We start from the raw sequence: 27,342 nt of genomic DNA, 5'->3' as shown, positions 1-27,342 counted from the left end.
AACAGTGTTTTGAGAGGATTAATATTGAACAGCATAGTGAATTGCTCTAAGAGAAAACAAAAATTTTAAGTTCATTAGAACACATTCATTCTGTGTCAGAAACCTATGCTGTGTCAACTATTTAATCACAATCCAAATTTAGAGCTGAATCCAGCTTGAATGTTGTGTCCATACTTGCCCCAACAGTTCAGGGTTCAACCTCTGCGGTCGTATAAAGCTACGCCCTGCGAAGCATCTGGTTTTAAATGTGTTGAATTTTGCATTTAAAATATTTTGTATGTTAATTTTATGTTTTAAAATTAGATGAACAAAAGTCCCCTTCATTATTATTTAATCATTTTTATATATGCCATGCTTTATTTTTATATGTTGATGAAGATTTATATTTTTTAGTATGTTATGAAATATTATAAATTTATTATAATTATTACACAAAGTAGTACAACGATTTATTAATTATTCTTACTGTTCATGTTAGCTTTTATTTATTTACTGACCATCCTTATGTTTATAATTTGTTATATTGTTATAGTTAGTATTTCTATATATTTAATAAAAATTAATCAAATTTCTTATTTTAAATTTTATTAATTGGTGAATTTTTTTGAAGGGAGTGAATGCTTGGGATAAATATGGACCTTCAGTTCTCTAAGGATAGAACATCACTGTGGAATTATTTATTATTAGGTGGAGGAGTGAAGGATACCAGGGGGACAGTCAAACTCATAAATCTAAATCAAACTGACAACGCCATGGCTAAAAATGAAAAAGACAAACAGACAAATAATAGTACAAAAGACACAACATAGAAAACTTATGACTAAGCAACATGAATCCAAACAAAGAGGAAGGGTAAGCAGACCCTGCCCGCATATCGCACCCGTCCGGTTGCTTATGTTATTACAAACCCGTAAATTGTCTAACTCGGTAGGTCACATTCATGAAAAGTGAAGGGGATTGTAGTTACCACGTAAAGAACATATCTGATATCATCTGTGAAACAGTAATTCCATAATGGTTAACCAACTCGTGATGGCGTCCGTAAAATTTCAACTTCACAATTTGGAACACTTGGATTAAATAATTATTAGGGGAGAATGTCCTCCAAAAATTGTTACAGAATAAGCAATATCCTTTATCCAATTTGCTGCGAGAATAATTGTAATATGTAGATGTTTGTCTGGTAGGTTTCATTGATTTAAAAGACCTTGACCTCATTTGATGCTTCCTTGGTCAATGATGATATTTTGTGCATATATCAGTTTATCATTAACTATAAACAATAGGTCAACTATATATTTGGTGTATGGAATGATTGTCAGGTGTATATGTCTGTCTTGCATATAAAGTTCATATGACCTTGACCTTCTTTTTTACGGTTCCTTGGTCAATGTAAACAAATTTGTGGTTGGATTTTTTTCTCAGGTGCTATTGATATGACCACTGTTATTGGTGTATGGAATGATTGTTATGTGTCTGCCTAGCATGGTTTATATAACCTTGACCTCATTTGGTCCGAGTACACAGTTATCGTCCTTTGATTTCGTTGTCCACCAATATAGTTCTTAGTGCGGACAGTGTGTTACTTGCCAATTTTTTAATACCCCTTCCAAATTTATTTCTTCATGTTTTATGCCTCATATAGTAAGTAGGGAGTTGAAATGACACTGTAAAAAAATTTGGGTAATAAATTTTAAGGTAAATTAGTGATTAGGTCCAGCTGAAAAAGGTAAAAAATTAGCACTTCGGAAGCTGTCAAAAGATATCAAGACCCCCTTAACATAAAATTGTCCATATTTTGAGTTAGAGCTGATGAAGTTTTTTATAACTTTGATATAAATTGTCACAAAAGTTGTACAACACACTGTAAAAATATTATTGAGAAAGCCCAGGTGGGATCTTTTTAATTTTCATTTATTTTTTAAAAAGAAATGCACTACGAAATAACTGTGTACTCGGACCTAAGATTCGTGGTTATTAGTTAATGAAAAGATTTTGTGGTTTGATCTTTTCTCAGGTTATATAAGTGATAGGACCACAGTTTGGTATATGGAATGATTGTTCGGTGTAAATGTCTGCCTGGCTTGGTTTATATGACCATGACCTCATTTTCATGGTTTATTAGTCAATGTAAATATTTTTGTGGTTGGATCTTTTTCTCATGTTCTATAATAATAAGTGATTTGACCAATGTGTTTGGTGTATGGAATGATTGTTAGGTATCTGCCTGGAATGGTTTATATAGCCTTGACTTCATTTTCGTGGTTCATTGTTCAATGTGAAACTTTTTATGGTTGGATCTTTTCTCAGGTGCTATAAGTGATATGACCAATGTGTTTGGTGTATGGAATGATTGTTAGGTGTCTGCCTGGCATGGTTTATATGACCATGACCTCATTTTCATGGTTCATTAGTCAATGTAAATATTTTTGTGGTTGGATCTTTTTCTCATGTTCTATAATAATAAGTGATATGACTAATGTGTTTGATGTATGGAATGATTGTTAGGTGTCTGCCTGGCATGGTTTATATAACTTTGATGTCATTTTCATGGTTCATTAGTTAATGTAAAGATTTTATGGTTTGATCTTTTCTCAGGTGCTATAAGTGATAGGACCACTGTGTTTGGTGTATGGAATGATTGTTAGGTGTACATATGAAAAGGAAGATGTGGTATGATTGCCAATGAGACAACTTCCCACAAGAAACTAAATGACACTGAAATTAACAACTATAGGTCACTTTACGGCCTTCAACAAAGAGCAAAGACCATACTGCATAGTCATCTATAAAAGGCCCTAAAATGACAAATGTAAATTTATTCAAAAAGAAAATTAATGGCCTAATTTATGTACAAATTATTAACAAAAACAACTAATATATGTAACACATCAAAAAACCACTGAATCACAGGCTCCAGACTTGGAATAGGCACATGTATACAAAATGTTGCTGGGTTAAACATGTAAGCAGGATGGCAACCTTCTCCCTGGGACAGAGGTGTAACATTATAACATACAAAGGAACTATAAATATCAGTCTGGCATGGTTTATATAACCTTGATGTCATTTTCATGGTCATTGGTTAATGTAAAGATTTTGTGGTTGGACCTTTTCTCAGGTGCTATAAACGATAGGACCACTGTGTTTGGTGTATGAAATGATTGCTAGGTGTACATGTCTGCATGGCATGGTTATATAACCTTGATAATTTTCATTGTCTTTTGCATCGTCAATATAAGGATTTTTGTGATTTGAACTTATTCTCAAGTAGTACAAGTGATAGGGCCACTAAATTTGGTGTATTGAATGATTTGTAGATGTACATCTAACAAAGATGTGATATGATTGCCAATAAGACAACTCTCCACAAGAGACCACATGACACTGAAATTAACAACAATAGGTCACTATACAGCCTTCAACAATGAACAAAGCCCATACCACATAGTCCATGAGTCGGCTATAAAAAGCATTTCATGGATCATTGATAACATCAAGTTTATGTGATACTTGTAGTAAAACTTTCATAATACAGACTTTCTACATGAATTCAGTCATAAGTTAAACAGGCAAGACATTTCAACATCTTCAGATTTCTGATATAACCATGACATACATTTTCATTATAATTAGATGAAAACTGTTGGCCTTTTTTAGATGCTGTTGTGTTTTGTGTCTATTAATTTTCTTTTTTAACCAAAGAGTTAATACATTTATTTTCAATTTATGAGTTTGAATGTCCCGCTGGTATCTTTCGCCCCTCTATTTAATCAACAACAATATAGAGATTCTTCTGCTGGAATTTAAGCTAGCTAACTAGGTTTTCACCATTTTCACCATTTTCTTTGGAAAATACCTGTCTTAAGGCACGCTGAAGGACGCTTCCGGGTGTGGGAATTTCTCGCTACATTGAAGACCTGTTGGTGACCTTCTGCTGTTGTTTTTTCTATGGTCAGGTTGTTGTCTCTTTGACACATTCCCCATTTCCATTCTCAATTTTATTAAGTCAGGAATATGTAGGTTGTTTGCAATTGTCACTCATTCCATTGGTTGATAGCTTGTAATTTTGTTAGTTTTTTGGGCTTCCTCGTTTTGAATTTACCTTGGAGTCTGGTATTTTAATGTTATACTCTTTTTTTGTAGGTGTCCTATGATTTTACAATTTACATTGTATATCTATTTTCAAGGATAACTCAAGAATAAATCATACTGAAATAGATCTAATATTATTTTCTTACATTCAGACAAGCAAACATTAATACAAACAATCAGTAACCATAGTAACATAACAAACGGAAATATAATTATTTCGTTGAGAAGTATTTTTTCAAATAATCTTAATTAATAAAAGAGTTCCTTGTTTACCAAGAAACTGGACTTTTTTCACTAAAAATTCATACATTTTATAGTGATGTAAGTTTTTACAATGGAATATAGTCATATTTATCAAAAGAAACAACTTTAAAACTTTGTAAAAAAGGCTATATCTGTTAAAAAATGAATAAATTATAAAATCAATGTAGAATAATAGCAATTTAATAGACAACTTTCGAGTTCGATGAATTTCTGTCAAAAACTCTGGTTTTAGTGAACATCATTTGTGCGTTATGGGGCGTTGTCACATCCATTCCAATGTTGAGCCAGAGACATATATACATGTGTATATATGTCTCTGGTTGAGCGAGTGGTTGGAAAACTATAATTCTATATGGTACGAATTATTCGGCAAATTGAATTCTCAAAATTGACAATCAGCATTGCTGTCATCAGGGAATTTTCATTAAATACCTACAGAACAACCATTATTTCTAGTTTATTCTGCACATTGATGATCACTAAGACGCTTGATGAACGTAAATAGTGCAGGAATACAGTTAGGTGACCCCCTTTATCTGGAAAATTACGTAATAAAGGTGTGTATAATTGACGAGTTTTTTTCCGGTGATGGATGAACTCAAAAGTGGTCTATTGTCTTGCTACCTTCAACATAAAAATAAGATGATGTGGTATGATTGCCAATGAAACAACTCTATCAGTAGGTTATAACATTTTTTCTTTCTTCTAACTTTAGATAAATTTCCCCAAATTAAAAGGAAGAATATCATGACTGACTATGAAAAACAAGAGAGAAAAATTAAATACTTATTATTTAAGGTGTTAGACCTTGGTTCAGGGAGATAACTCTTTAAATTAGTTATGTGTTTGTAAAAGTCAAGTTTTATCAACGTATTTTAAGCATTTACCTGAAACAGATTGAAATAATCTATGTAACATAGAAGCTTAGAATATATTTATGAAAAAAATGATTGACACAAACGTACTGATGATTTTAAGAGTTATTTCCCTCAACCTAGGTCTACCTCCTTAAGATATCAGAATATTAATAAAAACTTCTCTTGGAGTTGTAAATATCAATAACAGATTTAGGCATCAAATATTAATCTGACAATTTATAATATGTAATAACTATTACTTTTTTCTCTATAGTTGTTTGTTTATTACTACACAACACTATATTTAAATTAAATCTTCAAAATGGATATTCGTTTTTTTACTTTGGTATCTGAGTGTCATTTTGTTTGTAATTTTAAGTCATTCATAAATATTAAGAATAATATGTTCAAAATTTTCTACATATTCAATATCATTATTCATACAACTGATTTATCTGTATTAAAATGTTGGAGTTTTCACTTGAAAAATTTAAACAATTGGTACTGTGGATTCATTTATTTTCATGGCTACCAATTTTTGGGATTGAGGAAAACTTGCATTCTCATAGATTTTTGATTTCATGGTTTTGTCAATCTCATACAAAGCCTTATGAAAACTTGTAAATCGTTGAACATTTGTGAATTTGTGGTTCGCCTCTGAACACAAAACAAACGAAAAAAATGGTATCCAAGGAATAATAATGAATCCACAGTAGGTTGATTTCCAGTACACATAAAAATATAAACTAACATGACAGTATAAAGCACTTCCAACAGTACAGTAAAATCCAGATATAAAGTCAAAACTTTTAAAGCAACATCACCGGTATTAAAACAAAATTGGTCAATTTCAGTAAGATGTCTTTAAACAATTATTAAAGGAGTACTATATGTTATATGAATGTGTAATGCATTTCTGATGGCTATGGCTTAAATTTCATGTTGTAATTAAAAACCATAATCTTATCAAGGGAAATGCACTTTACATGTACAGAATTTCTTCAATTGGAACACACAAAAAAATCCAAAAGATCTTTATCACAAACCTAGAATCAAAGTAAGCCCTGAAGAATAAAGATTTTAATTAATCATTGAGATCCTTGTATTCAAAATTCCAATAGGGAACATACTTTATATAATTGTTTAAATAAACCAATTTCTCAAGACGTTTCGGTCATTGGCCTTCTTCAGTTCTTTATTTTTCCTCTCAACTACATGGCTGACATTACATATTTTTTTCCTTTTCAATCATTGAAAGATGTTAAAGATCATTAATCATTGAGAGGTAAAATAAAATTTTGCATTATATAGAAAGTTGTAGTTGATTCCACTAAAATTCTGGACAAAGGAAGATAACTCTAACTATTAAAGATTACTTTAACAATGACATCATTACAGCCAATTGCATTGAGCATTTAGGCAAAGGTAATATCTTTGATTAGCTTGCTTGCTAGCTAAACCATGAAGTCATAACTAGGTTAGGTTAACTACCCTCCTTTAAGAGTAACTATCTGTCTGTTGGACTAGGTTACTTTGAAAGGAGGGTAGTATACCTGACCTTACTATGACTTCACAGTTCAGCTAACAAGCAAGCTAACCAAAGATAATACATATGCTTACACACTCAATGAAATCGGCTGTAATATTTTAAGAACATATATTAGATTCCTGCACCTTGCAAAAGCTATGAAATGTTCTTGCCAAGTGTAACATTATTTTTTGACCTGATATCTGAGCATATAAATGTTCATGAATAGGATATTTCGAATGTTATGACTCAATGCACTATATTTTGTGCATCTCAAAAGTAGTGATTAACTTATGAAGATTTACAAATCAAGTCAGTACCATAGGGTTATGATTGCATTTTATGAAATCTTTACCTAAAAATTAATAAAAAAAATATTGTAACATCTGGGAGTACAAAAGCCAAAGCACAAAGCAAAATTTAAGAACACATCAACCTTAAGTGTTTGTGGGAGAAGAAAATATGTTGTAATCTTTTTTTAAACTAAATCCATGAAGTGCTTCAAAAAGTTGCTTGCTCCTCAAGTAAAAAAAAAAAGAAGAAAAAAAAGAGTATAAAAATAAATCAACAAAATAAAAAAAAAAAAATGGGTGTTTTCTAATTTCTTTCAGAATGTTTAATACACAACTTCTATCTCTCTTTGAAACAAACTTGTAGATTAATATCTGAACATCATCATTGATTTCAAACTAAACATAAATGTGTGACTGATTTGATAACTCCACCCCAATACTAGGTCCTATCATTTATACAAGGAACACAAAATAAGACTGTATATAAAGATTTTACTGTAGCTATACATTTACACCATTATTTACAGTAAAAGCAGGATACATTTATCTTTTGAAGATAATATTCAGCACTATAGATAAACAAATAAATTACTGTACAAAAACAATCTATTTCATAGTTTTGCCATTCTTTCATACAATTATATATTACTTTTGAAATCAGACTAAGAAAGACAACAACATGCCTGTAGTATAAAAAATCTTATAAAATCTTTGACATCATCAACTTACTTAGATCAATAGATTTTCTTCACGACAAATATTTGCTTTTTCGTACAACACAACACATGTTAGCAGATCTATTATTTTTTTTCAATAAAACTCAACTAAATAACTTCATTCTTAAGTTTTATTGTAGTTTATCTAGAAATTTTGATAAGGGGAGCCAACATACTGCCAAAAAAGGGGGGGGGCGGGCCCTGAAAAACCCTCTAAATCCGCCTCTGTGCAAGACTTTTAAAAATGTTCCTGATTTTTCTATAAGACTTTTTGTTCACTGTAATCGACTGTTTTACTATTTGTCTAAAAGCTCATGACAATTTGATTTTTCGCAATTTCGAGCAATCAGCCGATTTCAAAAGTAATATACTGTTAAGGATCTAATATATAACTGGTATATACATACAAGTATGTACATAAATCATTTTTTGACTCATTTTCTAGTTTAACTTCATCAAAATGAGCTTCTAAAACCATCTATCAACATCGGATCCAATAATATATATATATATAGAAATACAAAATTTATAACAAACATAAATAGCACTACATTGTATACAATATAACAACCAAAAAGTTTTAAAACTTCTATATATAGATGAACTATAAATAGAATATATAATGTCAAAGAAATCATTTTCAATAATAAATAATCTTCAAGATGTTTAACATCAATACATATACTATTAACAAGGACAATAACACAGTGTTTTCTTTTAAGAACAACATTTACCTTTATCAGATAAAGGATTTACAATGGACTTTTACAATATATTTACAAAAAAGGGGGGATATACAAATATACAATCAATTTTTGACTGCAACAAATTTGCTTCTTTCCGTAATTTCGTCCAAGCTAGGTAACAATAATATATACAAAACACATATGAACATAAAAATGCAAAATTCTCCTTTATAAGGAAATAAAATATTAAAACAAAAAAATATATGAGTAAATTTATCTCCTAACCATGCTAATGTATGAAAGAGAATTAGAATGTTTAAAAAAAATTAGAAAGACAATCAACATCATTATATGCTGCTACTTTAAAAGAGATCAATATATATCTATAGATCTGCTCAATATAAAAATAGGAAAAGTTTAAAATTCTAACAAAGCATGTAAAATATTATCAATATTATAATCATCTAGTACAAATATCTTTTGTTCTATTAAAATTGTCTTTTAAGTTTTGTTAAGTCAGCAAAACAATTGAACACTGCACTAAAAGTCTTTAAATAAGTGCTATAGCCATGCAATTTTATATTCATGGCAAAAACCCTTCTTATATTTTTACCTGCACCATTTGTTTATTCAACTTATACTTAAATGAACTTGAAAACCAGCTGTTTCATCCATTATATCAAATTTTTATGGTGACTCTGTTAAAAATAGTATATATATATATATAAACATGTTACTAGTGGCAGTCATACAGAACGTTATGTTTTTGTATACTTTTATGATGTCAGCAAATAATTTCATTTGTTCAATCATTACCCAAGCTTGTCTCATGGGTTATCCTGCTATTAAGAATGCTTTGTGATGTCACAAATCCCATTATAAAAAGCATGCATACTACAAATTCTTATGCTGTACAAAAACATATTATCCAGTGGCGGATCAAGAACTTTTTGTAAGGGGGAAGGGGGGGGGGGGGGCAATGACTGACACAAGGAGGGGCTGCTCCAGTGATTCCCTATATAATCAACCAAATTTTTCCTATGAAAAGGGGGAGACTGGATCCACCTATGTAATATTTGACCACAAAGTATTCTAAAGTAACTTTCATTTTTGTGCAAGTTTGGGATGATGGGAAAAGTTGCTTACTTATCAACTATCCCCAATCAAAGGGAGATAATAATCCCCCAGCAAAGGGAGATAATAATCCCCCAGCAAAGGGAGATAATAAATATCATCATTAAAAAGATTTAATGATGGAAAGAAAACATTTTTAATAATAAACTTTACTGCTATAGGTGACTAGTTAATAACTTCAAATTTATAGTTTTATTTGATCAGGCAATTCCCATTTATTTTTAAACATATATTGTAATAGGATAAAACACATTTTGTTCTGTAGTTAAAGTTCATTGGTGTGTAAACTGAACCAATTCACCCATAAACAAACAATGTGTGGTGATCCTTATTATTTTTTATATATACATAACATATGTACCTCTGCAGATCCCAAGTATGATAATGGAATCATCACAGGTAATTAGCCATTTTGAATATATTGGTAATGAATGTAGTCTGGCAAACAAGTTCCATAAAAACAAAAATGATCTGCCAAAAAAATCCCTACATGACAAGGTCTTCTAACCAATCATTATAAAGTATTAAGAGATTCTTATAATTATGCAAATCATATGAGAAATATTCATACACTTTTCCCAAAAATATGTTGATAAAACTAATATAAGCACCCATGCAGTTACACAAATAAAAAATATTCACAAAATGCAATCAAACCAGAGAAGCCACTGCAGACTAATTCCTATCTGGTAAATATATTTTCAGTCCAAAACACCATTTTGTTTGGATACATTAAATTGATTTTCTTAATCTTATCTCTTAATCGAAAATGAATCTTAAAACTGATTAACTCACTCGGTTGTGAAAGATAATACATCTGAATCAATACCTATTCCTAAAAGAGGAACAAGTTGAAAAAGTCATTTTAAAATTGTTTGGTTTTAGAAAAAAAAGATCCTTTTAGGGAGCTACATATAAAAACCCTATTGTGATATAAAAGGAAATCATCCTTACTAGTGATCTAGGTTCTGTGATAACTTTCAAGGGAAGAACATTTATTAATATTTGGTCCATTAGGCTTTATTGTGGAAAGGGACCAATTATAGTACTTTCCGAACAGTTGAGTAGAAACGGTATGGACTTTGCTCATTGTTGAAGGCCGTACGGTGACCTATAGTTGTCAATGTTTGTGTCATTTTGGTCTTTTGTGGATAGTTGTCTCATTGTCAATCATACCACATCTTCTTTTTTATATACAGTTACTCAAGTGGAAAACAAATCTTTAAGATGCATGTGGTGATGAATGATAGAATCATGTGACAAACAATAGTTCAAACAGGCCTTTTGGACTATGTGAGCTAAAAAAAGTTACATTTATTTTCACAATCAAACTTAATCACAAGAGCCAATAACAGAAGCATTGCAGTTTTAAAAAACAATATCTCATATACATCTAGTAAAGTAAGGAAAAAATTAAGTTGTAAACATAGTGTATGTATGTCAAATGATTAAATTTTAGTTATTCAATCTGATTATCACATTTATTTTCATTTTTGCCATTTTCTTATAAATTGATGTAGAATTATTAAAAAAAAGTTATGTTTGTCTTATATGTTACAAAATCATATCTATCTATGACTAATAATGGAGCCATGTGGCTTGGTCCTTTTATATTTACATCAAAGAGATGTTGTAGGTGCTGAAATTATTTGTTATTTAAATATTTTTCTCCATCTCCATTTGAAAAAGGAAAATCTTATTACCATGTCAGATTCAGAAATTTTCATAAGGGTACTGACTGCCTAAGAAGGGGCTGCTTCAGTGTTTCCCTAAATATTCAACTTAATTTTCCCCACAGAAGGGGCTTTACTCGCCACCCCTTAATCTGCCTCTGATTAACTGACTTCAAATTTTAAGAAGTCTGAAGGTGATGCTGCCAATTTTTCTAATTGATATGAGGGACCAAAAAATAGTTCTAATATACAATCTACAGTTAACAAAAACTTTTTTTCTATTCACATCATAACTTTCTGATTGATTAATTGTTGTTTCCTTAACATCTAACAGAAATTGGCCGTTTCAGAATCTAAAGCATCATGGGTAATTTCATTGTTCGTACCCCAAAGTGAAAATAACCTTAAGTCATTGGTTGAATTTCCATTGTTTATAACGTTTTAAACCAATCAAAACGCTTTGGTGTATGCTTTTGAAAATATTACCCAGGATGCATTAAATTCTGAAACGGCCAATTATTTCATGCATATTTACGACCAGAAAATATAATTAATAAATTTAATTTAAGCTACTGCATAATTACATAAAATGTTGAACATAATTAAAACATGCTGCTTTCCACAAAGGTGGCAATGACTGACACAAGGAGGGGCTGCTCCAGTGATTCCCTATATAATCAACCAAATTTTTCCTATGAAAAGGGGGAGACTGGATCCACCTATGTAATATTTGACCACAAAGTATTCTAAAGTAACTTTCATTTTTGTGCAAGTTTGGGATGATGGGAAAAGTTGCTTACTTATCAACTATCCCCAATCAAAGGGAGATAATAATCCCCCAGCAAAGGGAGATAATAATCCCCCAGCAAAGGGAGATAATAAATATCATCATTAAAAAGATTTAATGATGGAAAGAAAACATTTTTAATAATAAACTTTACTGCTATAGGTGACTAGTTAATAACTTCAAATTTATAGTTTTATTTGATCAGGCAATTCCCATTTATTTTTAAACATATATTGTAATAGGATAAAACACATTTTGTTCTGTAGTTAAAGTTCATTGGTGTGTAAACTGAACCAATTCACCCATAAACAAACAATGTGTGGTGATCCTTATTATTTTTTATATATACATAACATATGTACCTCTGCAGATCCCAAGTATGATAATGGAATCATCACAGGTAATTAGCCATTTTGAATATATTGGTAATGAATGTAGTCTGGCAAACAAGTTCCATAAAAACAAAAATGATCTGCCAAAAAAATCCCTACATGACAAGGTCTTCTAACCAATCATTATAAAGTATTAAGAGATTCTTATAATTATGCAAATCATATGAGAAATATTCATACACTTTTCCCAAAAATATGTTGATAAAACTAATATAAGCACCCATGCAGTTACACAAATAAAAAATATTCACAAAATGCAATCAAACCAGAGAAGCCACTGCAGACTAATTCCTATCTGGTAAATATATTTTCAGTCCAAAACACCATTTTGTTTGGATACATTAAATTGATTTTCTTAATCTTATCTCTTAATCGAAAATGAATCTTAAAACTGATTAACTCACTCGGTTGTGAAAGATAATACATCTGAATCAATACCTATTCCTAAAAGAGGAACAAGTTGAAAAAGTCATTTTAAAATTGTTTGGTTTTAGAAAAAAAAGATCCTTTTAGGGAGCTACATATAAAAACCCTATTGTGATATAAAAGGAAATCATCCTTACTAGTGATCTAGGTTCTGTGATAACTTTCAAGGGAAGAACATTTATTAATATTTGGTCCATTAGGCTTTATTGTGGAAAGGGACCAATTATAGTACTTTCCGAACAGTTGAGTAGAAACGGTATGGACTTTGCTCATTGTTGAAGGCCGTACGGTGACCTATAGTTGTCAATGTTTGTGTCATTTTGGTCTTTTGTGGATAGTTGTCTCATTGTCAATCATACCACATCTTCTTTTTTATATACAGTTACTCAAGTGGAAAACAAATCTTTAAGATGCATGTGGTGATGAATGATAGAATCATGTGACAAACAATAGTTCAAACAGGCCTTTTGGACTATGTGAGCTAAAAAAAGTTACATTTATTTTCACAATCAAACTTAATCACAAGAGCCAATAACAGAAGCATTGCAGTTTTAAAAAACAATATCTCATATACATCTAGTAAAGTAAGGAAAAAATTAAGTTGTAAACATAGTGTATGTATGTCAAATGATTAAATTTTAGTTATTCAATCTGATTATCACATTTATTTTCATTTTTGCCATTTTCTTATAAATTGATGTAGAATTATTAAAAAAAAGTTATGTTTGTCTTATATGTTACAAAATCATATCTATCTATGACTAATAATGGAGCCATGTGGCTTGGTCCTTTTATATTTACATCAAAGAGATGTTGTAGGTGCTGAAATTATTTGTTATTTAAATATTTTTCTCCATCTCCATTTGAAAAAGGAAAATCTTATTACCATGTCAGATTCAGAAATTTTCATAAGGGTACTGACTGCCTAAGAAGGGGCTGCTTCAGTGTTTCCCTAAATATTCAACTTAATTTTCCCCACAGAAGGGGCTTTACTCGCCACCCCTTAATCTGCCTCTGATTAACTGACTTCAAATTTTAAGAAGTCTGAAGGTGATGCTGCCAATTTTTCTAATTGATATGAGGGACCAAAAAATAGTTCTAATATACAATCTACAGTTAACAAAAACTTTTTTTCTATTCACATCATAACTTTCTGATTGATTAATTGTTGTTTCCTTAACATCTAGCAGAAATTGGCCGTTTCAGAATCTAAAGCATCATGGGTAATTTCATTGTTCGTACCCCAAAGTGAAAATAACCTTAAGTCATTGGTTGAATTTCCATTGTTTATAACGTTTTAAACCAATCAAAACGCTTTGGTGTATGCTTTTGAAAATATTACCCAGGATGCATTAAATTCTGAAACGGCCAATTATTTCATGCATATTTACGACCAGAAAATATAATTAATAAATTTAATTTAAGCTACTGCATAATTACATAAAATGTTGAACATAATTAAAACATGCTGCTTTCCACAAAGGTCATGTGACATATGTACAAATAACTTAGTCATGTGACATATGTACAGATAACTTAGTCATGTGACATATGCACAGATAACTTAGTCATGTGACATATGTACAGATAACTTAGTCATGTGACATATATACAGACAACTTAGTCATGTGACATATGTAGAGATAACTTAGTCATGTGACATTATGTACAGATAACTTAGTCATGTGACATATGTACAGATAACTTGGTCATGTGACATATGTAGAGATAACTTAATCATGTGACATTATGTACAGACAACTTAGTCATGTGACATATGTAGAGATAACTTAGTCATGTGACATTATGTACAGATAACTTAGTCATGTGACATATGTACAGATAACTTAATAAGTTAATCCTTCTACCATTGAAGATTATAACAAGATTAAAATTTTAGTTTTTAAACAAAACATTTAAATTGAGCAATTTCATTGAACTGCAATTGATTTTTGTTTAACAACAAAAACTATACATAAACAACAACTTATAAACCATTAAAAAAAGAAGTTCTGGTTATTTTTTAAGGTCTTTTACTCCTTTCTCTATGACTGTTAAGGACCATATGAGCTTTTGAACAAATGTGTATTCCACTTTTTCATTTTTAGAAATTCTTAATTTACCCACACATTTTCAATGCCAATCATTATTTAATTTTTAAACAACCCATATGCTCATGGTCAGACCATATGATTTTTTTATATCTTCACGACCATACATGTAAGTATTGTCCAAGTACTCATTTGGTTTCGAAACATAACCATATAGCTAGGCGTACCTTGTAATTCAAAGTATTGGTAACAGGTCAAGAAGGTATCGGTCAGTTCAGGAGAGAACACACACAACAGAACTCATCATGGTCCAGCTGCTAAATAAATATGAAGTCATTTTGTTGAGTAATGTTTTAGAAAAGAGTGATTACTTTTCTTATGTTGTTTCAACATATGGAAAAATTCAAAGTATAGTTTAACAGGAAGTATCTGTGTGAAAGATTGGAAAAGGTGGTTTCATTATTCATAATAAATAAGATTTATTTAGAGTCTGTCTGGATGGTTTTTATCCAACATTACAGCAAGACACTGGTAAACTAGACCTTCTTCTTTTGAATGGTTTCTAGTAACAAATAAGAAATTAGTATTTTTCATGATATTTGTGTTGACATGACTATGTTGAGATATTTTTGCAGATAAACACAAAAATAGATAAAATACCAACAGCTTAACATTCCTAAGTACAAAATAGCATTACATTATAGTTTATAAAACATCAATGCTGGTGTTGTAACCTAGTTACTTTTAAAATCTAATAAAAAGTTATACAAATAGTTTGAAATAGTTCAGTTAATCTCTTTTTTACATGGGTTGCTGGCTGACAAAAGACGATGATGAAGAACTGATATGATTGGTTGGTTGTGGCATGTGATCAAATGTTGACCTTTGACTGGTGTGGTTGCTAGGTAGGCTACCATGACCATTAAGTTTGTTGAATTGTTGAATATCATTGATAAAGCTGTTGGCTCTTGGAGACTGGGACCCTAGTGGAGGGGGTCGTTGAAAAAAATCAACCCTAGGGGAATCAAATGGCATCATAGGGGGGAAACTCAATCTTCCATTTCTATTTCTTGAATTATCTGCTAAGTTGACATTTGACCTATTGTTGACCTCTTGACCTCTGATCTGTGTGTCTGCTGGTGACAGAGAAGATGTATTACTGGACACTAGGTTCTGCTGATCACGACTCATCATTGCTCGTACAATTAGATTTTCTTCAGAAAGTCTATAATTCTCCGGCTGCTGATCCTGCAGTCTGTCGTTTGCATTTTTATCGGGAAATCTAAAATCTGCTCTTTGTGTATCTAGTCGATCGGCAGATTGTCTGAAGTTGTCTGCTCTATGTGCATCACGTTCATCTAAACGTTTGTCAGTAAATCTATAATTATCTCCCCTGTTATCTATTTCCATGCTCTCAGGGCCTTTGTTATTAAATCTAAATTCACTGGTTTTTGTTTGATCAAATCTTTTGGCAACAGCAAGATGAGCGAATCTGGCAACTTCGTCATTTCTTTGATGTAATGCCCTATCTAGTGGTGGAGAATTGGTAAATCTAAAGTTGTCTGCCCTTCTATCATCCATTCTGTCACCAGAGTTCACATCACGTTCTTCTGACGTAAGATCTATAGTGCTAGACATACCATTGCTAGGTAATCGTGTAGGCTTTGGTTTGTGAATTCGGTTGATAAGATCTGACTGAACACCATCTATTGACTTTAGATGAACATGCATCTGTAAAAAAAGAGAGTTGATTTTAGTCACTGATTTTTACATCTAATCCAGACGAAATTAAGTTATGCATCCACAGGAAAAAGGTTTCAGTAAATTTGTTTCCCACTTTATACCACTATTTCTCAAAAATAATTGTTTATACAATTATGCTCAGACTGTTGCTATGACTATAATACAACTGAAAAACTATGCAGTATGGGTTAAACTCATTGTTGAAGGCCATATAGTGACATATAGCTGTTAATTTCTGTAACATTTGGTCTTTGGTGAAGAGTTAATTGCATAAGGCAATCATATCACATCTTTTTCATTTCTATTATTTTCCATCACTTCAAAAAATTACATCATGGAACCCTTACAAATATTTATTAAAAAGTTAGTATTTAAATGATATGGAATGAACATCAATAAGAATGGTTGTTTACAGCTAATTTCCTAATGCATGTAAAGCAAAACTTTGGTTAGCTTGCTTGCTTTGCTTGTATAATTGTTTATACAAGCTTTGTAAATAAGATTGACATCTTTAAACAATATATATAGGCATAGTTTTACATGTATATATAATATATGAATTTAATTGGGTGTTATCCTAATGATTATACAATATATAAACAAAGCAGGCAAGCTAACTTTTTAGTCTTGCTTTACATCCTTTAGAACATTAGCTGTAATAATTTTTTTAAATATGTTAAAGGTGAACTGTTAATTTTTTTTTCAAATTGTTGAGGTAAAGATCTACTTAATTGCCTCTGTTTAGATAATATTTAAAAAATCTAATCACAAAATGAGTGCTTTTATAAAGTAGCTTACAATGAAAATTAACAAATTAAAAAAAAATATCAATCTACCAGAAGGTCTGAGACCATAATTAATTCGTAGTGCATTTCTTTTTATAACATAAATGAAAATTTAAAAAATCCCACCTGCGCTTTCTCAAAGTGTGTTAAACTACTTTTGGGACAAATTATATCAAAATTATAGAAAACTTCATCGTCTCTAATTCAAGATATGGACAATTTTATGTTTAGGGCGTCTTGAAATCTTTTGACAGCTTCCGAAGTGCTTATTTTTAACCTTTTTCACCTAGACCAAATCACTACTTTCCTTTAAAATTCTGGACCCAAATCTTTTTACAGTGTAATTTCACCCCCGTACTTGTAATTTGAGGCATTTAAAACATGGAGAAATAAATTTGGAAGGGGAATAAAACTTGAGGGCAGGTAACCCACTGTCAACACTAGGTACTATATTTGTGAACAACGAAAAGCAAGGGACGACAATTGTGGTCTTGGACCAGAACAACCTGTTAAAAAAAACTAACTCAAGTTGAATTAATAGTTTTTACAATTCCTTTAAATTCATTATCGTCATAAACTGTTAATAGATTGTTAGAAGCTTACTTTTTTCTTGATTATGTCCCCCCAATTTACCTGATAAATTCAATCGTTTAAATTTTAAAAAAAAATGGAACTAAAATTCCTAAAAAAGCTATATAAGAAAGTTTTGAATTTAGTTTCTAGAAATAAAGCTATCTATAATAATACTATTGATATTTTACAAACAATTTATCCTACAATTAATGATTATTATGATCACAAAATAAAATGCATTATAGATTGGCTGCTAATTTTAAAGTGCCAGTCTGCCTAAGAATCAGGCAGTGGTGAAAACATGACCAAAAAATACCACCCAATTTGACATTGATTTCAGCTCATAATATGCAGTTATGCACAAAAATAACGTTCATTTCTGTTTTCTGTTCTGGTAATAGAAGATACAATTTGGTTGAAATGCACTAGAAATTAACGAATAAGGGGAGATAACTCTGTTATTTGCTATCATTCTAACCAATTTTCTAACCGAGTTATTTGATATTACCAGACACACACAAACGAAAGACTAATCATTTTTAACTCAGGATGATGGTTAGTATTAAATATATTGATGAGCTCAATGGGTTTTTCTGATCATGTTTTGATTTTTAACTAAATTGCCTGATTCTTACAAAGACTGGCACTTAAAAAAGTGAAAAGACTTATTTTTGAATCAGAGTTATTTCCCTTCCATTATTCTAAACTATCTGTTTATTGGTGTTACTCTATAGATAATTTTGTTAACCAATCATGGTGCCCAAAATTTAGGGTATACAACCAAATGAATTACAAAATAAAGCACAGTAAATGATTAGAATGATTGGACAATAAGATACGATATGAATACATGTACTGGTATGATATTGATATCGTATGTACTCACAGGTATGATATTGATATCGTATCTAATTGTTTACAAAGAGTTCTTGATTGACATACTGTAAATTCACAAATTATTGTGAGGTTTTTATTATTGCGAATAATGCGACAGAGTTGTAAGCACAATAATTAAAACTCGCATTTTGTAATATTTTATATGAATTAAGCAGGACCTTTCTCAAAGTCGTAAAAATAAAAATCGCATTTAAGTTTAAAATGACAAAATCGCAATAATAAATGTAATCTAAATTGAGAATAATGTTTCACATTGCAGCCATGTAAGGTCAATGTGCTTAAATTTCTTCACAAATCAATTACATTTTTATATAGGCCTATTGCTTTCATACAATTTTTTTATATATATAAATATTTATCATGAACATTTCTCATTAAACCTCACCCTTTCAACAGACTTGATTAATTGTTCTTTTCATGTTTTAATTTGATTAATCAAATACGACAAATTATATTAAACGTGTGTGACCATGAAAAGAATAATAATATTAAAACTGTCTGTGACATGGTGTCAGGGGAAATAACTCCCAACTAAAAATATGTGATATGGAAAACTATCCTCAGTCTCAATGCATTAATCTTATATCTGTTTTGTTTTCTATGTATTAAAACAACGCCATAATGAGCAACTTTTTTTGTTAGTTAAGACTTTTGGATTAACTAATAATTTTTTGCAAGTCGACACACAAACACAGTCATATTAAAAACTATGCCTATGCCATGCCATTCAAGGTCGTTAAAAACTTCCATCATCATATGCAATTTTCAATATATCTTAATGGACACGAAGCACATGAAGTAATATGGAATATCTTTTTATTAGTATTCCCTATCTATAAGTTGTAATTGTTTTCTCAGCTTGAACTTAGTATTAAAACTGTCTGTTACATAGAATTTGATATTTATCATGGACCATTTTCAAATTAATATCGTACATGTTATATTTTCTACTGCAACTAAACAATTTGGAGCCAGGATAGCCTACATTTTGCCCTTAAATTTAAGCAACATAAAATATCTCAAATAAAAATATTAAATGCTGACATTCTATGATTTCATTAATTTAATAAATAAAAAAAATTGTCAACTTTTTGTTTTAGACAGTGTTAATAGCTTAAAATATTCTTTTGATTAGTCTTGACTTTATAAAATCTTCTTCTTCTTTTACCCAATTGTGATACATGTTTTTTTTAAATTATTTTTTATTGGCTTTGAACGAACTGTTCTGTGCGTTTTTCTGCTTTATATGCATCTGATGAGTTAAAATCTTTTCAGCTAATTGTTATAATTTGTTCTTATGTTGTGCTGATGCACACCTGTCCCAGGTCAGGGGAGGGTTGAACTCTCACATAAATGTTTAGCACCGCCACATCTTTATGTGCTCTTTAATTCACTGGTTGGCCTTTTTTGACATGTTTGACTCACCTTGAGCATATGAGATTTGAGACTACTTTCGTTGGTATATGCCCTATGACATGTTTGACTCACCTTGAGCATATGAGATTTGAGACTACTTTCGTTGGTATATGCCCTATGATATGTTTGACTCACCTTGAGCATATGTTATTTGAGACTACTTTCTTTGGTATATGCCCTATGATATGTTTGACTCACCTTGAGCATATGTGATTTGAGACTACTTTCGTTGGTATATGCCCTATGAGATGTTTGACTCACCTTGAGCATATGTGATTTGAGACTACTTTCGTTGGTATATGCCCTATGATATGTTTGACTCACCTTGAGCATATGAGATTTGAGACTACTTTCGTTGGTATATGCCCTATGATATGTTTGACTCACCTTGAGCATATGAGATTTGAGACTACTTTCGTTGGTATATGCCCTATGATATGTTTGACTCACCTTGAGCATATGAGATTTGAGACTACTTTCGTTGGTATGGCCCTATGAGATGTTTGACTCACCTTGAGCATATGTGATTTGAGACTTCTTTCGTTGGTATATGCCCTATGATATGTTTGACTCACCTTGAGCATATGAGATTTGAGACTACTTTGGTTGGTATGGCCCTATGAGATGTTTGACTCACCTTGAGCATATGAGATTTGAGACTACTTTCGTTGGTATATGCCCTATGATATGTTTGACTCACCTTGAGCATATGTGATTTGAGACTACTTTCGTTGGTATGTGCCCTATGATATGTTTGACTCACCTTGAGCATATGAGATTTGAGACTACTTTCGTTGGTATATGCCCTATGACATGTTTGACTTACCTTGAGCATATGTGATTTGAGACTACTTTGGTTGGTATGGCCCTATGAGATGTTTGACTCACCTTGAGCATATGAGATTTGAGACTACTTTCGTTGGTATATGCCCTATGATATGTTTGACTCACCTTGAGCATATGTGATTTGAGACTACTTTCGTTGGTATGTGCCCTATGATATGTTTGACTCACCTTGAGCATATGAGATTTGAGACTACTTTCGTTGGTATATGCCCTATGATATGTTTGACTCACCTTGAGCATATGAGATTTGAGACTACTTTGGTTGGTATGGCCCTATGAGATGTTTGACTCACCTTGAGCATATGAGATTTGAGACTACTTTCGTTGGTATATGCCCTATGATATGTTTGACTCACCTTGAGCATATGTGATTTGAGACTACTTTCGTTGGTATGTGCCCTATGATATGTTTGACTCACCTTGAGCATATGAGATTTGAGACTACTTTCGTTGGTATATGCCCTATGACATGTTTGACTTACCTTGAGCATATGTGATTTGAGACTACTTTGGTTGGTATGGCCCTATGAGATGTTTGACTCACCTTGAGCATATGAGATTTGAGACTACTTTCGTTGGTATATGCCCTATGATATGTTTGACTCACCTTGAGCATATGTGATTTGAGACTACTTTCGTTGGTATGTGCCCTATGATATGTTTGACTCACCTTGAGCATATGAGATTTGAGACTACTTTCGTTGGTATATGCCCTATGATATGTTTGACTCACCTTGAGCATATGAGATTTGAGACTACTTTCGTTGGTATATGCCCTATGACATGTTTGACTCACCTTGAGCATATGTGATTTGAGACTACTTTGGTTGGTATGTGCCCTATGATATGTTTGACTCACCTTGAGCATATGAAATTTGAGACTACTTTCATTGGTATATGCCCTATGACATGTTTGACTCACCTTGAGCATATGAGATTTGAGACTACTTTCGTTGGTATATGCCCTATGACATGTTTGACTCACCTTGAGCATATGTGATTTGAGACTACTTTCGTTGGTATATGCCCTATGACATGTTTGACTCACCTTGAGCATATGAGATTTGAGACTACTTTCGTTGGTATATGCCCTATGATATGTTTGACTCACCTTGAGCATATGTGATTTGAGACTACTTTAGTTGGTATATGCCCTATGAGATGTTTGACTCACCTTGAGCATATGAGATTTGAGACTACTTTCGTTGGTATATGCCCTATGAGATGTTTGACTCACCTTGAGCATATGAGATTTGAGACTACTTTCGTTGGTATATGCCCTATGAGATGTTTGACTCACCTTGAGCATATGAGATTTGAGACTACTTTCGTTGGTATATGCCCTATGATATGTTTGACTCACCTTGAGCATATGTGATTTGAGACTACTTTGGTTGGTATATGCCCTATGACATGTTTGACTCACCTTGAGCATATGAGATTTGAGACTACTTTCGTTGGTATATGCCCTATGATATGTTTGACTCACCTTGAGCATATGAGATTTGAGACTACTTTCGTTGGTATATGCCCTATGATATGTTTGACTCACCTTGAGCATATGAGATTTGAGACTACTTTCGTTGGTATATGCCCTATGACATGTTTGACTCACCTTGAGCATATGAGATTTGAGACTACTTTCGTTGGTATGGCCCTATGAGATGTTTGACTTACCTTGAGCATATGAGATTTGAGACTACTTTCGTTGGTATATGCCCTATGACAGATCATGCATTGGAATTGTTTGGTCTGAGACTTTTTGAGATGTTCGTCATGGTTTCTCATATGATGATGGAGATTAGCCATTTGAGCAAAGGCTCTGTCACAACCTTCAAATGAACACCGGTATGGTTTCTCTCCTGCAAAATAGTAAAAATACATACTTTAATGAGTTATAGTTCTTGGGGGGGGGATTAAGTTTCCTGATTTCTAAGTCTGAACACCATTGCTCATCTAGGCTTATTTTTTTACCTTTTTTGTCTCAGACTCTCAAAGATCAAATTTACATGAAAATAGTTTCATTTTCTTTGATGCAATTTGCCAGCCATTTCTGCATGACCTTCAAAAATGTTCTCATGAAATTTTGAAATTTCAATTGGAAACAAAGCCAAAGGAAAGGTGATTGTAATTAATTCATAGCTGAAAAAGAAACATTCATTTATTTTGTTTGATGATAATTTAGCCCAGATTTTCAAATATTAATATTAAAAAAGAGAACATTCCTTCTTGAATTATTAATCTTACAAATAAAGGTCTTATGATCTATCCACTACGAATTCCATCGCAGGAAAAAATTGAGAGTTGTCTCCCATTGAACATATAGAGATTTGAAAAGGTTTGCACACACATTGATTCACTGATGATGATTAATGTCTTGCCACTAATATAACAGGCAGGAGAATGAAATGTTAATGTGGAATGGAGACATCTGGCTAATTAGAAGTAAACTGAACCATTGAGTAGTAGTTATAATGTGCTGAAAGGACACAGTTGACAGGAAAATAAAACTATGTTGACCATCTATGCTTGCTTAGTCTTAATGCTCTTAAATCTAAATGCTGCCTGCTTGGAGCAGAAGGAGTGCCACCTCACATGGACTCATTTTACCCTACACTGACAATCTATCCTTGCTCCAAATTTAATGGTCCTTGACCTTAAATCTATATGTTGCATTCTGGGAGCAGAATGAGTGGTACCTTATCCTGTAATGATACTCTTTACAACCTCCAAATCTAACGATCCCCGTATTCTTATAAATAATTCTTTTTTGCAAATTATTTGTTGTTTTAAGTGTTTTATGACTTTTTAGGCAAAGATACAGGTTTCAACAATGAGGAAACTCATACTGTATGGTCTACCTATACAAAAACTCATCTGACCTCTAGGCCACATACATTTATATGGATTATGTTGTCATATAGGAACAAAACTATAGGATATCAGGAATGTAGGGGGTTGGTGACTCATAGTTTTTATCACAATTAAAAAAAAAAGGGATATAAACTACATTTTTGCCCAGTATGATTTGTATTTAGTCTGTAAGATGAGTATAGTTTGTTGTAATGTTATCCAGTTACAATAGTGACCTACTGTGAATTCATTATTGTTCCTTGTATACCAATGTTCGTGGATTCCGTGGGAACAAAGGAACCATGAAAAATCAAATGATCAACTAATTACAAATTTTCTAAACAAATGTATGCAGTCTTTGGCTGCCAAAACAACAAAATGAAATATCCACAGATTGCAACTTTTCCTCAAACCAGGAAAATTGGTTCCCACAAAAAATTAATGAATCCACAGTATTATATATAAAGTAATGGGGAGGTCATGGCTATCAAAATATTTAACCTAAGTAACAAGGAGGTCATGGCTATCAAATATATTTAACCTAAGTAACGATGAGGTCATGGCTATCAAATATATTAAACCTAAGTAACAAGGAGGTCATGGCTATCAAATATATTAAACCTAATAACAAGGAGGTCATGGCTATCAAATATATTTATTCTAAGTAACAAGGAGCGTCATGGCTATCAAATATATTTACCTTAAGTAACAAGGAGGTCATGGCTATCAAATATATTTAACCTAAGTAACAAGGAGGTCATGGCTATCAAATATATTTAACCTAAGTAACAAGGAGGTCATGGCTATCAAATATATTTAACCTAAGTAACAAGGAGGTCATGGCTATCAAATATATTTAACCTAAGTAACGGGGAGGTCATGGCTATCAAATATATTTAACCTAAGTAACAAGGAGGTCATGGCTATCAAATATATTTAACCTAAGTAACAAGGAGGCCATGGCTATCAAATATATTTAACCTAAGTAACAAGGAGGCCATGGCTATCAAATATATTTAACCTAAGTAACGGGGAGGTCATGACTATCAAATTTACTTCACCCTGTGTAACATTCTTAAAGGCTGGTCTAATTTCAAGAGCCTATGTAATAGCAGACTTGCCAACTATTTATGGAGGATATCTCCCATGAGGGGTGTTGATGTTGACTTTAATTTTGGAATTCGGTAAATTACAAAATAAACAATAAACCGTAACAAAATATCCAATTCATTATGATGAGTGTATTAAATTGAATGTAAAATCTTTCTGCTGATTTTTGTTACCAGTAATTCCTTAAATAACCTGATTGCTCTATCAAGTACTAATTAAGAAGTGCTGATCACTTATACATGTACTGCCTATAGCAAAATGTTGTCTCATTTACCAGATAATGCTATTCACCTAATGATTGTCGAATGTTTTTCCGCAAGGATCACTATATAAGTGGGACATGTTTAGGAAAAAAGGAACTAAATTTGTCTTCTTGGTTATGCAATTTCTACAGAATATCTTTAACTGTCCATGCCTAGGAGCTTAAATCCTTGTCTGCCAAATAAAGGTATACATTATATAGTTCCTTCATGATGAATGATTTTGACTTAGTTGCCCTTGAATCAAACTTCATGGAAATTATTTTGTAGTCAACTAATTCTTTCTCAGTACACTAAATGTGTTTAATTATTTCTACACTTTTCAAAAAATATATAATATCAAGGAAACTATTTTGTTACGTCTACTAATTCTTTCTGTACACTAAATGTGTTTATTTTTCTACACTTTTCAAAAACATAAAACACAAACAAATGCAATATAATACAAGATTATCAATGTGCATATAATCAATATAAAAAGATGTGGTATGAGTGTAAATGAGACAACTCTCCATCAAGTCACTTACAATTTGAAAAAAGTAAACAATAACAGGTCAAAGTATAGCAATCAACATGGTGCATTAGCGAAAAGTTAATAAAAGTTAAGAATTAACAAAAGACAAATGGACTAGATAATTATTTACAGCATACTAGTAGTAAAAAAGTGAGTAGTAGTCCATTCAGTGAGTAATGGAATACAATTAAAAGATATTTAGTCAAATAAACAGAATATATGTTACACAGAGAGTATTTGTTTTAATAGAAGAGTCAATTAAATGCCTCAATTTATTGCTTCACCGGTTTGAAAAATTTTAGTTCTGTTTTTTGCCTATTTTGAGGTTGATATTTTTCGTGATGATCAATTATACAGACAACTTCAGCAAAAAGATCTGTAAAACAACAAAATACAGTTGACCTCTTATAGCCTGTTGGTTTAATACCTCACATCAACATATATATATAAACAAATAAAAAATATCCTGAACTCTCATGCATTTGTCCTTCAAACAGTATATTCTTCTAAAATATAAATTTAAATTTTAAAATTTAAATAAATTTTATCACAATTAGGTAGAAATAATACTTTTATCTAAATTTTCGTTATTTGATGTATAGAAATGTTGCCCTCCTATCAATAATAATAAACAACATCTTAACCAGGATATGGTCACATGTGCTGGTAATACATATAAAACGTAAATAAGATCTACAATGAAGTCTGTCACCTATAGCGGTAACACTTTTATATAACAAAAGTCACATTCAATCTGTCATACTAATTATGATTAATTTTTAAACACATTTGTCCTTCCTGTAAAAATGATAGATTTAGTCAATTCATTTGTCTATTTTTTTAATTTTTTTTGATAACATAAATTATTGCAATTGCAATTGCAGATAAGAGGGAATAGGGGTTGAGGGAAGGGTTAAAAAGGATTCTCTTCTGCATGCTTGCACTTTTCACAAGACAATATGTGTCATTTAATCCATTTATGAATACAACTAATGCAATGAAGTAACATGCTAAACAAGAATGTGTCCCCAGTACATCCACAAAATCTCTAATTAGAACGATCATATCATAGGGAACATGTGTACTAAGTTTCAAGTTGATTGGACTTCAACTTCATCAAAAACTTTAACCTGAAGTGTGACGAATGGACTGATGGATGGACCAAAGAACTGATGGACTAAAGAACAGACAGACAGACTTACAAACCAGAAAAAATAATGCCCATAAATGGGGCATAATAAAAAGAAAGGGATAAATTCAAAAACAATGCTTTGACCTTGACCTTGGACCTGTTAATCTTAAAAATCGATGGAGGTCTTTTTCACCTCATGGAAAATTGTCCAACTCAGATTGGTGAAAATTGGAACTTTGGTTCAAAATATACATCCTTTATATATAAATAATCTGCTATAAAGTATATACTGTTTTAAATGATGACAATGT

General features: G+C 31.6%; 1 protein-coding gene across 2 annotated transcripts in view; it reads right to left on the bottom strand.

Annotated features, from left to right (window-relative positions):
• Nucleotides 1–11,887: 11,887 nt before the first annotated feature.
• LOC134692780 (zinc finger transcription factor lin-29-like) overlaps nt 11,888–27,342 on the bottom strand; it is an 80,177-nt gene continuing 64,722 nt past the window's right edge. For both annotated transcript variants that reach the window (XM_063553310.1, XM_063553309.1), the window contains 2 exons: nt 22,840–23,024; nt 11,888–16,633 (listed from right to left, as the gene is read on the bottom strand). In XM_063553310.1, the coding sequence (XP_063409380.1) occupies nt 15,704–16,633; nt 22,840–23,024 (1,115 nt within the window). In that variant the 3' untranslated portion in view covers nt 11,888–15,703. The remainder of the gene's footprint in view (nt 16,634–22,839; nt 23,025–27,342) is intronic.

Source organism: Mytilus trossulus, chromosome 12, assembly GCF_036588685.1.
Source record: "Mytilus trossulus isolate FHL-02 chromosome 12, PNRI_Mtr1.1.1.hap1, whole genome shotgun sequence".
In the NCBI taxonomy this organism is placed as follows: Eukaryota; Metazoa; Mollusca; class Bivalvia; order Mytilida; family Mytilidae; genus Mytilus; species Mytilus trossulus.
This window is presented reverse-complemented; position numbering and strand designations above follow the sequence as displayed.